At 24.2% G+C, this 14,969-nt stretch overlaps 1 protein-coding gene across 1 annotated transcript; it reads right to left on the bottom strand. All coding sequences in view use genetic code 6, as the record gives it.

Moving 5' to 3' along the window:
• Nucleotides 1-293: 293 nt before the first annotated feature.
• TTHERM_00122100 (PH domain protein) lies at nucleotides 294-13,292 on the bottom strand (the record flags this gene model as incomplete). The annotated part of the gene is made up of 20 exons (XM_001010806.2): nucleotides 294-413; nucleotides 476-1,105; nucleotides 1,165-1,689; nucleotides 2,229-2,969; nucleotides 3,031-3,640; nucleotides 3,855-4,469; nucleotides 4,527-4,819; nucleotides 4,878-5,186; nucleotides 5,242-5,748; nucleotides 5,812-7,098; nucleotides 7,218-8,160; nucleotides 8,227-8,672; nucleotides 8,847-9,706; nucleotides 11,297-11,644; nucleotides 11,738-11,902; nucleotides 11,988-12,275; nucleotides 12,332-12,439; nucleotides 12,499-12,672; nucleotides 12,774-12,898; nucleotides 12,955-13,292. The coding sequence occupies 20 exons, from the start codon at nucleotides 13,290-13,292 to the stop codon at nucleotides 294-296; spliced, it is 9,432 nt and encodes a 3,143-aa protein (XP_001010806.2).
• Nucleotides 13,293-14,969: the final 1,677 nt, after the last annotated feature.

Genomic DNA, 14,969 nt, shown 5'->3' with positions numbered 1-14,969 from the left:
TTAATTTAATACGACTAATGACATATCACTAATTTAGTTTATATCAATATGAAACATTATTTTTAAATAAATCATAAAACTTTTAAAACAAAATAGAATTTATTTAGATTTTGAGTCAAAGAAAAACAAGCATATTTATTTGATTATATTATAAATAAATTTTAATGAGAAGACCAATTAAGATAAAAGATAGAAAAACAAGAAAAGTAAGTATATAATTTGGTATAGTAAATGATAAATGTAGTTGAAATTAAATTAATTAAGTAAATTTATAAAGTAAAATTTGGTTTTCATCATTTATCTAGTTCTTCTATTTTTCTTTCTTCTTCAAGTTAAAACTTAAGAGTGTTAATTTATTTGAAAATATATTCTTTTTATTCTTGACAAGGTATTTAAAGTAGGACTTCTTTACTCTAAATATTTTGTTAAATTAATAATTTTAAATAAAAATTAATTCGATTAAAATCAATTTTACATTTTATTTTTTTATTTTTTTTGTTGTAGAAAAAAAGATTCCATTTTATTCTAATTCAATTTCTGCTAAATCAGATGTAGAGAAATACCATTTCTTTTTCTTTTTTATTTCATCAAACAGCATTATTATTTCAAATGTAATTACCAAAACATTATTTATTTTTTTATTATTTTCGTCAATTTAAATCAAAAAAGTTTACAGGAAATCTGAATTCCTGAATTTTCCTTTTGATACTAATTACAAGGCTAGTTTCATACCTGCATCTAAATCAATATACTCTTTATAGAAGCCCTCTCTACCATAGAAAACTCTAGGATATCTTAAGCGTTTTTCGTTTGCTTTATCATCTCCATACGTGATTGTATTTTTAATACCATCAGCCACTGATGACACTGCGTCAAGGAAACCAGAAACAGGTTTAACAAATAATCCAGCAATACCTTCTCCAATACCTTTTAACAAACCCAAAGCTCCGCCTCTTTAAGCTCCTTCTAAAGGTTTAATAAAAACTCCTGCGATACCATTTGCTACACCAGAATATATAGAAGTAGCTCCTTAAACAGCTCCATCAACGAAATGTTCAGGTTTTTTAGACCTTAATATATCTCTTTCTTTTAAATACTCTTCATCCTTTTTTTAAAAAAAATAAAAATTAAATCTTTATAATTAATCATTTCGCTTTTGTTTACCATGCACAATGCAGAAATTCCACTTGAAAGTGAGCCAGTAAATTTATTAACTGAATAAAAGGCTCCTGCCATTGTATTTTTAATTAAAGAAGAAGTTCCTTGCATTATACCTAAACCTCCCTCTAAAGGACCTTATACAAATCCTTCAGCAGGTTTATTTAATAAATCATTGACTCCCGTAGAAATATTTTAGAACAAACCAACAGGATTACCAATGATATTAAAAGAGCCACAAGCCTTAAGCACCTAAGTAATAGCCTGATCTTTATAATGGGAAGTAAGTTTACTTATAATTCCTGGAACTGTTTCAAAACAGTTTATTAATCTTATACCCTTAAGCTTAATTGGTGCTTCAATATCTGCTAAAGCAACTCCCAAAGCAGTAAAGACAATATTTAGGTCTGAGTCTTTAGCCTTAAGGTTAGCTTTAAAAGTAATAGAAAGTTCTATATTAGATAATATTAATTAATTAACAAAAGTAGGAATGCTAGTAGGAGGAATTTCACAGTCTTGCCATTTAAATTTCTATTAATAAATAATTAAATAAGTTAATAAATTGCTTCACTTCAATATAAAGCAATTAAAAAATCAAAATAATTATTTATTTGCTATTAAAAGCGTTGATAAAATAAATAAACAATTTTTGTTCAAACTTTTAGTTGGTTTTATATGGAAATGCTTGTGAAAAAAAGAATGTTTTGGAGCTATTAAACTTGTTATACTAACTTCTTTATGTAATTCAAATTATCAATTTTAATAATTAGAATAAATAAATGAACAAATCTATTTTTAAATAATTATTATTAGCAAAACATTTCTCTAAAGTTTAAAAAAAATTATGAAATAACCAAATAGTATTAAAATGTCTTCTTTTATAAGGTGGTACTTTCTAAACAAAGAGGGTTTTAGAGTTAATAAAGTTAGTATATTATATTTCTTTTTGCTCATATTTGTTGAATTAGATTATTAGTTTAAATGAATTAACTAAATAATGAGTGAAGGAATTAAGGGCGGATTTAATGATTGAAAAAATGAATATAATTAATTATAAATTGAATATTTACGGTGTTTTAAATTTTTTCAATTTATTGAGATTCTTCTAAGTATTCTTTGAGAGTGTTAACATTTTAAGTTTCAGCTTCTTATTTTGCTTCTCTTATTGCTTTGAGAAAATCCAAAAGAGTTAATATAAACTACTCCTCTATTCTAACAGCAAAGGGGTCTATTTCTATTACTATATTATTGTAAAGGGTAATGTTTTTGGCATATAAATTTTATTCTATCATAACGTTCATAAAGAATTTATGAGATGCCTCGCTACTATACATAATGTATTTTTAAGGTGTAAAGATTACTGGATTTACTATACTGTAGCTATTGTTTTAATCTATATTTAATAATTTAATTCTAAGTTAGTATGTTTTTGATTCTTCCTTAGCAACTGAAATAAATTCTAAGCCTTTGATTGTTAAGTATAGAAATTCAGTTGGTTTTTCGTTGATTCTGTGATTTTATATAACTGATAAACCAAAATCTTTGATGTAGATGCTGATTTATTGCTAAATGCAAATTTACTCTGATTATTCAGGTTATTCTTCATCATTTTCTGTATTTTCAGTGATATTGATTTCTTTTCTATCTATTTATTAAACAGAACCTCTCCTCTTTTTATCTTATTAAAGTTTTTTCTTGTATGCAGCTTTTTCTTTTTTATCGACTGGGTCCTCAAGGCTTGAATCTTCAAACCTAATTATCTTGGTAAAACCATCGATATCGATTGAATATTTAATGTATAAGCTTTGTTCCTAATAAATAAGTATAATTAAGCCAATTAAAAAAATAAAGATAAATATATATTATTTTTACCCTAGCCAACTCAGGATCTTTTTATCCTACTGGAAGTATTTAAATCTTATCTTAGAAGTAGATTTCATCAGGTGAAAATTTTAAATTTGTTTTTTGGAAGCTTTAATTGTTTGGAATCAAGCAAGAAACAACCTTTCTTTCTTTATCAAATGGATGCTCCCATGAGAAGTAATATTTATGCTAATCTCTTAAAAATTGACTATCATTTTTTTTGTAAGCAGGAAGAGTGATATGAAGATCTTAGAGTTCAATCTTAAAATGTCGTGAGTAGTTTTTAATGAGATATGGTCTTTCTTTTTCATTTACTTTCTCAACTACAATAAATATGTTTGAAGCATCAGATCTAACATCTATTCTCAAGAATGTAATTTCCATTTTGTTTTTTAAATTTCTTGTCAAAAAGTTAACAGTTCCAAGCTCTAAAACATTTAAATTTCCACTCCATTTCCAGTACTATTTATCTTCTAGTATTTTTAGATTCAAGTATCTTTTTTCCCTTTGATCATACCATTGCAAAGGTATTCTTGAATCTTTTTCAATAGTGGTAGATTTACCAAATCCACTTTATCTAACTTAAATTGATTAACCTGTCTTATTTACAATGATGAATCTAATTTTAATAAGTATTTTCAATAAAAGTAATTCTAAATAATATTGCAATATACAGTAATTATTCTGACTTAAGCCCTTTAGTTTTAAAAAATTTGCAAATTTAAATGACTTAATTAACGGGCTTTATTACGAAAAATTTTAATTTTTTTGTAGGGCTTATCAAAGAATAATTACAGTAATTTAAAGAAATATTTAATAAAAATCTCATTTACCTCGGAGAAATTGTAATTACTTTTGAAAAAAGCTTTTACTCCTAGTCTACATTCTCTAATGAAACGTTAATACCCATTGTTTAAAATACAGTAGCTCCTTATGCATCAAATGTTTATAGGTCTATTTAAGTGTTACCAACACCTCCGATGGATGCTTGTTAAGATACTTTTCCAAATTTGACATCAGATAAACTCATCAAGTCACCTATTTCCTATCCAAATAAGATGATATTTGTATTTAGAGCCTCTTCAGGATAAATTTGTTGTTATCCACCAACAAGTTTACATTCATTTTTATTTTCTTTATTGGCTGTATATATGTTAAGCTTATAAGGAGATTCATTAATAAGATAGCCTTTACAATATATGTAAAACTGTCTATAATCACCTATATTTTAGTGTTCTAATCTTCGTTAATGACAAATTATTTCACTTTGATTTCCATTTACATCTTTAATCATTATTTTTTCAATTACATTTTATGAAATTTTAGCTTCATTACTCCAGAAATGACCAGGAATCTATATTTTCATGAATGATTCATTATCTTGAGAGCAATTATAGAATTCAAATATATCACCACTTGGTATGGATTAAGTGATGGCAGTAACTTTTCTAATTATAGCAAAAATAAATAAAAGCTAAACTAAATAATTTTTTTATTAATTTTACTTGTGGTTTATAAATTAAATTGTTATGGTTTTAGGAAGACAATTCTTTATTTTATAAGGAGGTTCAATACAAATCATGAATCTTTTATCGTTTTCGATATCTTTGTGAACCTTAAAAATAAGAAAGGTATCTCCTAACTTAATCTCTTTTTCTTAGTTAAGATATTTATTACAGAGCTTATTGATGCTTAGACTATCAGAAAATTCGGTGTCTCCATAAAAAGCTGCTTTGAAAAACCCATTTTGGAGATCAATTGGTATTGGAACTTTCTATCCTTTCATAACTGTGAATTCCTTAAAATAAAAAAATTGATTAATTAATTCATAAATTCAATTATAACAATCAATTTACAAGCTTGAAATTTTTCTTTTCGTCATAAAGTTATATATTTATGATTCTAAAGCAATCATTTTCGAAGTAATAAGGAGAAGAAATATTTAGGATCTTCTTTAAAGAAACAGGATCAAGTTTCACCTCTGTGATGACATCAAATAACTTTTTACCATGCTTATTTTTGCACGCTCTTAGTCTATTACGAACTTTGTCCAAATCGACTTATTCTATGTACTTCAAATTAAATCCAGGTATTTATACTTTAACTTTGACTTAGTCAGAGTACTTTTTGAAGACGAAAGTTTACTTTTTTATGGGATCATTAATCTTTTATTTAAATTAATATTATCAGCAAAGAACCAAAAAAAATACATAAATTTACTATGTCAGATTCTTTCATGTCAATTTCAAAATTTTTTTCTTCATAATTCATTAAGGTGCTACTATAAATTTTTTTATGCATTCTTGATATTTTATGCTTTTATCTGGTATTTTCAAGATTAGAGAGATCAGTTAGAACTTCTATTGGATATCCTGTTTCATTTCTGATAGTGTATGGAGAAGCGTAATGGCAATTTTCTTGAATGCTTAATTATTCAATTTGATCTTCAAAACATTAAGCATATTGATGAGAATCTTTTTAGCTTTTCTAAGAAATTTCTTGCTTAGCTATTTTTATTGACTTAGTCATAATGCTTAACAATTGAGTTGAGAAGGTCAGATTAAACGTAGGGTAGTTAGGATTCATTTCAATAACAATAAGTTACTTTATGTTACTAAGTTAAGATTTAATGAAATCTATACTAAATCCAGCGTTTTCAATTATAGGTTCCCAAAGACTAACTCTAGGATTATAATAAGCAGCATTGAATTGAATCATTGTAACAACCTAAAATAAATAAATAGATTAAAAAATATTTTATTAAATGAATAGTTAGATTAAATGATCTACACTTAGTTAGATATTGCTCTATTTTAGCTTAACATTCATCTCAAAAATATTTAGGTCGAATATTGGAACATAAGATGAATTCAGATCATTTATAATGCAAATCTAAAAGCCCTAAAGATCAGCATCTAAATTAAAGATATTTATTGACTTTTCACTTTTAGCTAGAGCCACAATTTAGTTTTCCTCATCTTCAAGCTTCTTTTTGATTCTATCTTCTTCTGATGAGAATTAAACATCTTCAGTATATGTTTACTATGATTTAGGAGTATCAGATTCCATATTATTTTAATTTACTTATTAATCTTAAGTGCCATTAGGCTTTTGTTACATATCTTCAAGAAGAATTCTTATTGTCTTGTTTATGAGTTTAAGGTCAGAGAAATATATCTTAAACAGAGTATTTTAAAGGTTTGTTTAAATTATGGTTTTGTTTGTAAAGAGTTGAGCATCATCTGAACATTTATTTGGGGCAAAATCGTTTAAAAAATAATCTGTTTACTAGTAAAAGCTATCATATTGCATCATCTCTTCTAGGCCTATATCTACAGCCATATTTTTTTTTTGCTGATAAAAAAATTGAAGTTTGTTTGTTTAGAAAGCCAAGAAAGGTTTTTGATAATATTTATTTTCATCAAACATAGAAAGCTGAATTTAGCCTAACTCAAAAGAAACTTCCATTTAAACAACATCAAAATATTGACTATTTTATTCTGAAGACTTTTTCTTGTTTTCTGGAGAAATCTCCTCACTTTCTTATTTTTCTTAAAATTCAATTAATTATTGAATTTCATCATCAGTAATTGTGTTTTGTAAAAAAGTTGTTGTTTTAACCTGATCTATAGCTTCCATCCATTGTTAAGACAAATTACTCTTTTCACAAGCAAAATATGCATCCACGTACCTATTCTTAACATTAAAAGCGCTATTAAAGCCAACTAAGTTTTCATCCATTGGCGTTATAGTTGAGTTCTTTACCCAGATGTACTCAACAGGTTTTAAGTCTTTTGGATTTTCAAATAAATAAAGGTAGCCTCCAGAAAGTATACCATTGTATTTTTCCCATGTCTTTAAAGCATTTCCTCTCTTATAAATTATCCCTATTTTAGTCGAATTTTTAAGAAGTAAATTCTTTTCTAACTCCACTTAATCCAAAGTCTGCAAGCTATTCCTTCTTTTCTCTTCATCAGGTACTGCAAAGCACTGCCCCAATTTTAACAATTTCTTGTAAATAGAAGGCTTAAGCTTCAAATTAATTTAATCAATTCCACCTTTTATCTACATATTTGGCTTTTTTTCAAAAAAAAAAAAATATTTCATAAATAGCTTCAACTATTAAGATAAATAACAAAGATTTTTAAGATAAACTGAAAATACTTTTAATATGACTCATTTAAATAATTAATTACTCTGTTAACTTTGCCTTAGGCAGGTCCCTTTACCATAATAATTCTCACTTTAATAGAGAATTCTTCAATAGTGTGAAAATATCTCTTTTCAGCTGGACTTTGAATATTCATTAATAAATCACTTAGATTTGCAATGTAGTTGTTGTAATATTCAATAGAAGGAAAATAAGACAATTTTATTTTGCTAAGTGAAATACTAAACATATCAAAAACCTTCATTTAGATTGGCAGAGTAGGTTTAAGAATGTCTTCTAATGTGTAAACGGAAAGATTACCAAGATTAAGAACCCAGCATTCATTTGTGAGAGATCCATCTGTTTTAAAAGGCAAAACGATAACAGGAGACTCTAAGTCAATCTTCAATTTGAGAACGGAGGCGTTTTTCATTGTCTCTGAAAGGGATGATTACTTTTTTTCAATTTGTTCTGCTATTTTGTCCTTTGCTTTCTATTTAAGTTAGTCATCCTTCACTTTGACATCAAAAAACTACACAGCCCTTATTACTAAGTATGGATTATAGTCAGCACGAATCGAGCGCATTTTTATATCTATTACTTAGTCTATGTGAGGTGTTTCTAATGGTTTAGATGTCATTTTGAATTCAATTAAAGGATTCTTACTGTTCTAAATTGTAGGACTTAGAATGTTAATTACTTTGTAAGAGTTGTTCTACAAAAATTCGTCTATCATCTGCAATTCCATGCTTCTTAAATTAACCCATATTTATTTATTGTTTTCACGGATCCAAACACTCCCATAAATGCTATTTAAGCTAAATTATAAAGACTAAATTTCTTATCCAACCCTATTGCTAAGTTTGATGCTAGCTCCATGCAAATTGTAATCTAAAACAAAGTAAACATAATCTTATGGTCTAATTATTGTTGGGGCATCAATTTTTTCTTCTCCAAAGATTTCATCAATAAAATTATCTATTTCTGCTCTATTTAAAATGTATAGAAAGATATTTAATGAATAATTATTTCATTGAAATTTATATCAATTTTACTTTTCCTCTTCTGTAACTAGAGAGGTTTGCGAATTTGTGTTCCTTGAACCCCAAAGCCATCTTGCAAAGAAACCTTATTTTTCATCAAACTTCTTTTTTTCCAGCTCCTTGATTTTAAGAGCTCTCTATACTTGTATGACTATTTTTTTTGTTCTTTGTAACAAGATTTACATATCTAGCTTAATTATTGCTTCTTCAAATTGATGTTTCTCTTTCTCCGTAAGGCAGGCAATGGATTTGTCTTTTTTTTATTCTTACATTTTTGTATATAAATTAGTAAAAAGATCTCCTAATGCTTCTATCTCTTTTGCACTTATCTTTTTTTCATTTTTCTTTCTTATTTCTAATTCCCTTGAATATTTAGAGAGGAATTCAATTTATTCTATAAGCTGCTATAGCTGCCTTTGCTAGAGATGTAAAGTGATATGTTCCAAATTTAGAATGACCTTTTTTGCAAATAAATGAAAAAAAAATCTTAATCTTCTTATTTCATTTATTTTCTTCTCTTGGAAAATATAAATATTACTAAATGTATCGATTAATTACATTAAAAATTTGATTAATTTTATAGAAGTAATCTCTTTAAAAAATTATCATTTGAATTTTTAACTTCAGTGTACCTTAATTTCAGGAACGTCAAAGTTACCTTTATTGTTAATAGTTAGGTTCACTTGAGATGAAATTTTGAAGAGAAAGTCGACAGGCTCATCTGTCTTGTCTTATCCTTCCTTTTAAATCATCCCATTTAAAATTTTGAACTTCACTTCTTCATTCAAATCAGAAATTAAGCGAGTTTCATTTGCATTCCAATAAACACCTGCATTTGATATTGTAAGAAGCTTTCGAATGGGCTTATCTTTATTTTCCTAAATAGTTCTATCAACGAATACTTTAACTCCTTCAATATTTGTTGTATAAATTTCTAGCTTATCCAAACAGAAACCCCAAGAGTATCTCTTGGTCAACGTGTCTTCAAAGCGTACATGAATATTTCTTATTGTTATTTGCAAATTATCTACAATTTTCATAGTTAATTTTTAGATGTATCCTGCTTCTTGTCCTCCTTTAAGCTTTTCTTTTTGCTTAGCTGCTATTTTTTGCACGCATTCAGCAGCGAAAGCTTCAACATTTGCTAGCTTTGTTTTAAAAGAATTGTAGTCTTTGAATTTCCACTCTTTCTACTCTTTTGGAGTAGCAATCAAATAAAGTCCATCTAAAAAAACTTCTACAGGCATAGAACCAATATTTTTGAGTGGAACCTTAAGCTCTAGCTTTTTAATAGAAGAGTATTAATGATTGATAGGTAGTTCCAGCATATTAACAATATTTGGATTGAGCGAAACATTTTCTATCTTAACTTCCCCTGAAAAAATACCTATGTTTAAGTTCTCTTTATTCAAACCTAAAACATATTCGCCTGCAACTTTATCTAAAACAGAGCTTATTAAACTTTAAAACATATCTATCTTCCCCTTTATACCTATTTTATTTATTTAAGAATATGATAATTGCTCATTAGTAAAATGACTTCTATACTATTTGCTAAAGTTTCTACCTCCAGAGAAGTAATCTATTTTCAAATATTATTTCTCTTTATTTATAAATTTCTTCTATTCACTATGCTAACTAATTATTTGATTGATTCAAAATAAATCAATATGACAAATAATATAAAAATTTGATATATATTTTTATAGATTTTATAAGCTTAATTTTTGATTTTTTTTTTTTTTGCTTCTTTTTTTTTTCTGAATGTATTTTAGTATTTTTACTTTGATTATCAGAAGGATATTTTACTATCAAAATGAAATAATTTATGAGAAAGATCTACTTTTATTCATCATTTATTTTATTCAATATTTTGCTTTCAAAAAGTTGAAAATATATCAAAAATTGAGCAAATACTTTTACTAGTGGATGCAGACGATTCAAAATTTATTATAATTTATTAGTTTTCACAATAACATCAATCTAAATATTTCTTTCTATTAGAATACTTTCATTTTCTAAAAATAAACTAAATAATTTATTACTGTTTTAATAATATATTGCAAATAATTTAAAAACTTTACATTACAAATCCCTAATTTTACATTTTTTTAGCCCTAAACCTAATAGAAAACGATTCTTGAAAATTTATAATTTGAGGAATTCGGAGAAAGTAAAGTGAATATTTTACTCACTAATTATAATGTAGGATAAAATGATCTTAACAAAAAAAAAATCATATATATTTATTTTATCAGCTATTTTACTATCTATTTATCTATCTATCTATGTATATTTTAGTTCATTAAACTAAACAATAAAAAATAATCTACTAACTTGAAAAGAATGATGATAAGAAGATAAAATTTACAAAAAAAGAAATGTAAATAAATAAATAAGTTCATAATTATCCAGATAAAAATAAATAGTTTAGAAATATTTTTTAAGAAAAATGAATTTTTATAGCAAGTATTAATATTTTATACTCAGCTTATAACTTTATTTGATAGTGTTTGTTATATTTAATTGATTAATATAGGCTCATCGAAATGATCTTAAAGTTTTATTTAATACTTATTATTATTTGTATCTTTAAGATAAATGATCTTAGCATTTGATTAAAATTTATAATCAGAAAGTGCCTATACTTAAATAGTTTTTTCTTGCTAATTTTATAGGTTATATTAGATGTATATTTAGTTTTATATAAATATAATGTATCCTTTCACCCAGAAATCTTAAGAGTTTTGCAAATCATTGACTAAGACAATCAATTTTCTTTTTGCCTCATCGGAATATTAGTTAAGATTTGTTGATTTACCTTCATTAATTACATTTTGATCCAATTATTAATTTGGCTATTAAGCATTTTTATCACATTTGTTTAATTTGGAAAACATTTAAATTTTTGGTTATTTTTATTGATTATTTTGAATTTATTTTTCTTAGAATAATATATTTGGTGGGTTCAGCTTTAATACATTTATAAATATATTTATTATATAATCTATTAATTATTTAGAATTATTTGTTTCAATTATTAATTAGTACTCATTCTATATTGAAATACAACATCTATTACTGTCCTTAGATGAAGTATTTATTTGGTTTATGTCTTTAATATAGAATCTTTTGAAATTATTGATCTAAGACAAATTTTAAAATACATAGAAATAAGTTTAGTCCAATAAAATTATTATTTCTTAGGATGCTCCGGTTTTAGAGTGCTTGATAACTTTATCACTGAATATGAGTTAATTCTCTTCTTCCTAGTCTTTATCAGGTTTATTTTTATTTATTAAATTTGAAAAATTCGAGTTGCTTTTTAATTTTAAAAAATCAGAACAACTTCTAGATGAAATATCTGACTCTATTTGTTATTGTTATTCTTCTTGTGATTTTAATTATTATTCACACCAAAAAAAGCTTTCTATTTTTTAATTCAAATTTTTTATAAAAAGTGAAAATATTTTTTTTAAGCAGTATTTAAAAGATTTATTTATTTAAAATGAATAAAATTTACTTTTTTAAAAATGGCAAGTTTCTTATTGTTTTTTTTTTAGACTATGGTTAGTAGGTGTGGCGCTATTTAATCTTTTAGATTTATTATTTAAAATCAAACTATTGTTTTATTCTATAACACCAAGTGATTTTGATTTATTTATTAGTTTTCTTTCAATATTATCATCTATATTATTCAAAATTTAATACATAAATAAATTAAAAATTAGAAAAAGCAGTCAAATCAAGACAAAAAAATTTAAAAAATTTACAATTATTCATGCCATGTATATTTAAATTCTACTTTTCAACTTCTTCAGATTATTTACAGTCGCTGTAGGAAAGAATATTTTTGTATTGACAATCTTAATTTTGAGGAAGATTTTGTGAAGGAGAGTCGCTATTTTTAAGATTTTTATTAAGCTATTCTTAACTATTAGCAACCATGTCTCTCATATCCTCATCATAAAATGAAAAAAATTAAGAGTTTTTTTATTTTTATGAGCACTGTTTAGATTTTAGGATTGGGGAAACTAAAATATCCTAGGAACCTAAGGTCACTTTAAAAAGAATTAAAATTTTATAAGTTTTTATATAAATATTTATATGAAATTACAATTATTGATCTTATTGGTATGGACAGAAGTAAGGTAGTTGTTAATTGATGTTGACATAACATCTTATTCATCAGAAGAGCTTTTATAGCTTCCTAACATAATTGTCTCTAATTATTTTAAATAATAAATTTATATAGTAAATAGATTAAATAAATTGTTTATTTACCTTCATCTTTCCTTTAGATGCATTAGTCTTCTTAAAAAGTGACAATTTTAACAGATTATTATTATTTTTTTTTTGCTTTCTTATCCGATGAAATTAAGCCATTTAAATTAGATTTAATTTATTCTTTCTCTTCATTATCTATCTATTTTATAGATTAAGTTTAACCAATAACATCTATTTTTATTTAATTAAATATATTTAATCTAATTTAACTGATTAATAGAAAAATAACAAATAAATCAGTGATAATAATAATAATAATAATATTTATTTACATAACTAATCTCTTTAGCCATCTTGTTTAGGATCTATTTATCTGTTAATTATTGTTTACATATGTGCAGTAATTCTCTCTTCGAGTATAGTAAATAATTCATAAATACTTTAAATTTAATATTGGCTTTTATAATATTTAAAAATTTTATTATATTATTGATAGTATTTGATTTTAATTACTCTTCTATTTCTTCACCTCCTGCTATTAGTTACGCTTGCTTCTGTAATTATAAATCATCGCTAACAGGCTAACCGATTAAGTTTTCAAGAATACTTTTTGTTTTTTTGTTAACAAAATTTCTAATAGAGTTTAATTGAGAGGAAAGAAACTATTTTGATCTCTCTAATGCTTTTGCTGTATTCATTTCTTTTTCTAATTGTGTTTTTAAGCAAATGATATCCTTTTCCCTTTTTTCTAAAAGCTTTTTAAGAAGCCCATTTTCTTTTATCAATGATTTAATAGAATAAGCGTTATCATTAGTAGTTAAATTACAACTCATTAAATTCTACTCAGACATTTTTAGCAGTATGAGATTAATAAGTAAGAAAATTAATATGTGCTTAGTGTTGCGCTTTATTTTTTTTTTTACGCTAATTTGTATAATAAATCTAATTATTAAAAGTTTTGGTTCAATATATAAATTAATCGATTTAAAAGTAATTAAAAGAAATAAACGAAGGTACTAAAAGAATATAATAGCTAATTATTTATTTATCGTTTATATCATAAAAAATAAAATGTATTTTTTTAAAAAACTAAATTTAATATAAATCTAATAATAAATATGCGAATAAACAATTTATCCTAAAAATTCATTTTCTCTCCTATATTTTATATTAACTATAGAAAAAATTGTGCAAAGATAAAAAATCTTTTCTTTAGTACATTCGTTAAATTAATTTCCCCTTAAATAAGAATAATTCAGGTAAATAAAAAGTAATTTTTTCTATTTTAATTACAAGTAAATAATTAAACAATAAATATTTAATCATTTTTAGTTAAATATATTAAAATAAAATGAAATTTGATCATAATAATTCATTTTATATTAATTAATTAGTGACTAAGACTATTTTATTCACTTTAGATGAGAAATAAACATAACATAAAATAATATTTTTTAATAAGAATAATGGTTTTGAAATGCTTTAAATCAAACAAAAAAAATTAAAAAATGTATATTAAATAAATTGACTATGTATGTCTCATAAGTTGATTAAATAACAATAATGTTTAACAGCATTCTATTATAATTATCAATTTTTTAATTAGATTCTTTATTTACATTTATTTTTTGTTTTGCTTTATCCTTAATAATTTACTGGTTTAATTTATAAAAATTATATACTTAATTCGCGATTTATCTTATTACACTAAATGACTTTATATTGTGCCATTTTACTTTTTTGAAATTATGAAAAGTAAGTACATTAGCTAACTAAAAACTTGCTTTTTTTTTGAATTTATTTTACTTATATTTTGCATTATTAACTGTTTCTTTAAATAAATTTAAGATTTATAAAGAAAACAAATAGATGAAAAATAAAAAAAGGACATTGAAATGTGTTTTAATTACGAAAACAAGCTTTAAAACTGATAGAAATTCTGATTCTTTTGTGTAAATGAGAGAATGAATGTTAAAATTATTTGATAAATGATATAAATTTAAAATGATAGAGCACAAAATTTTAAGAAGAAAATATCCATTCACTTTGTATTTTTAAATAAAAATAATTTTTAAGTTCAATAAATTAGAATGTTGAATATTTTTTAGTCCTACTCTTTTTTTATAGATTTACATTTTTCTTTTTTTATTTAGATTGATTACTATTGATGTATGTTTTATTATTATTTTTTGTTCCATCAATTTTATTTCATTAAAAAACTTATCACTAGTTAAGTTTTATCATTATCAAAAATCAAGAAGAAATATTGGCTATTTCATGAAAACTGTTGAATTTTGCTGTAAAATAGATAGTGATTTATTTATTGTTTGGCCAGATGAATTCATTTAAATTTAAACGCTCTAAAAATAATCAAGCTTGCCTAGGTTAAAAAATATTTTTTAATCGAATAAAATATAAAAAAAATTTTATTTAATGAAAATATTAAATTTTATTATTTAATATCAGATATAAGAAATTACGTTTAAAAAGCATATTTTTAAACATAATTTCTCTTTTTTAATAATTTA

The sequence above is a fragment of the Tetrahymena thermophila genome (assembly GCF_000189635.1).
Source record: "Tetrahymena thermophila SB210 genomic scaffold scf_8254752, whole genome shotgun sequence".
In the NCBI taxonomy this organism is placed as follows: Eukaryota; Ciliophora; class Oligohymenophorea; order Hymenostomatida; family Tetrahymenidae; genus Tetrahymena; species Tetrahymena thermophila.
The sequence above is the reverse complement of the archived record's forward strand: the minus strand, read 5'-3'. Positions and strand labels throughout refer to the sequence as shown.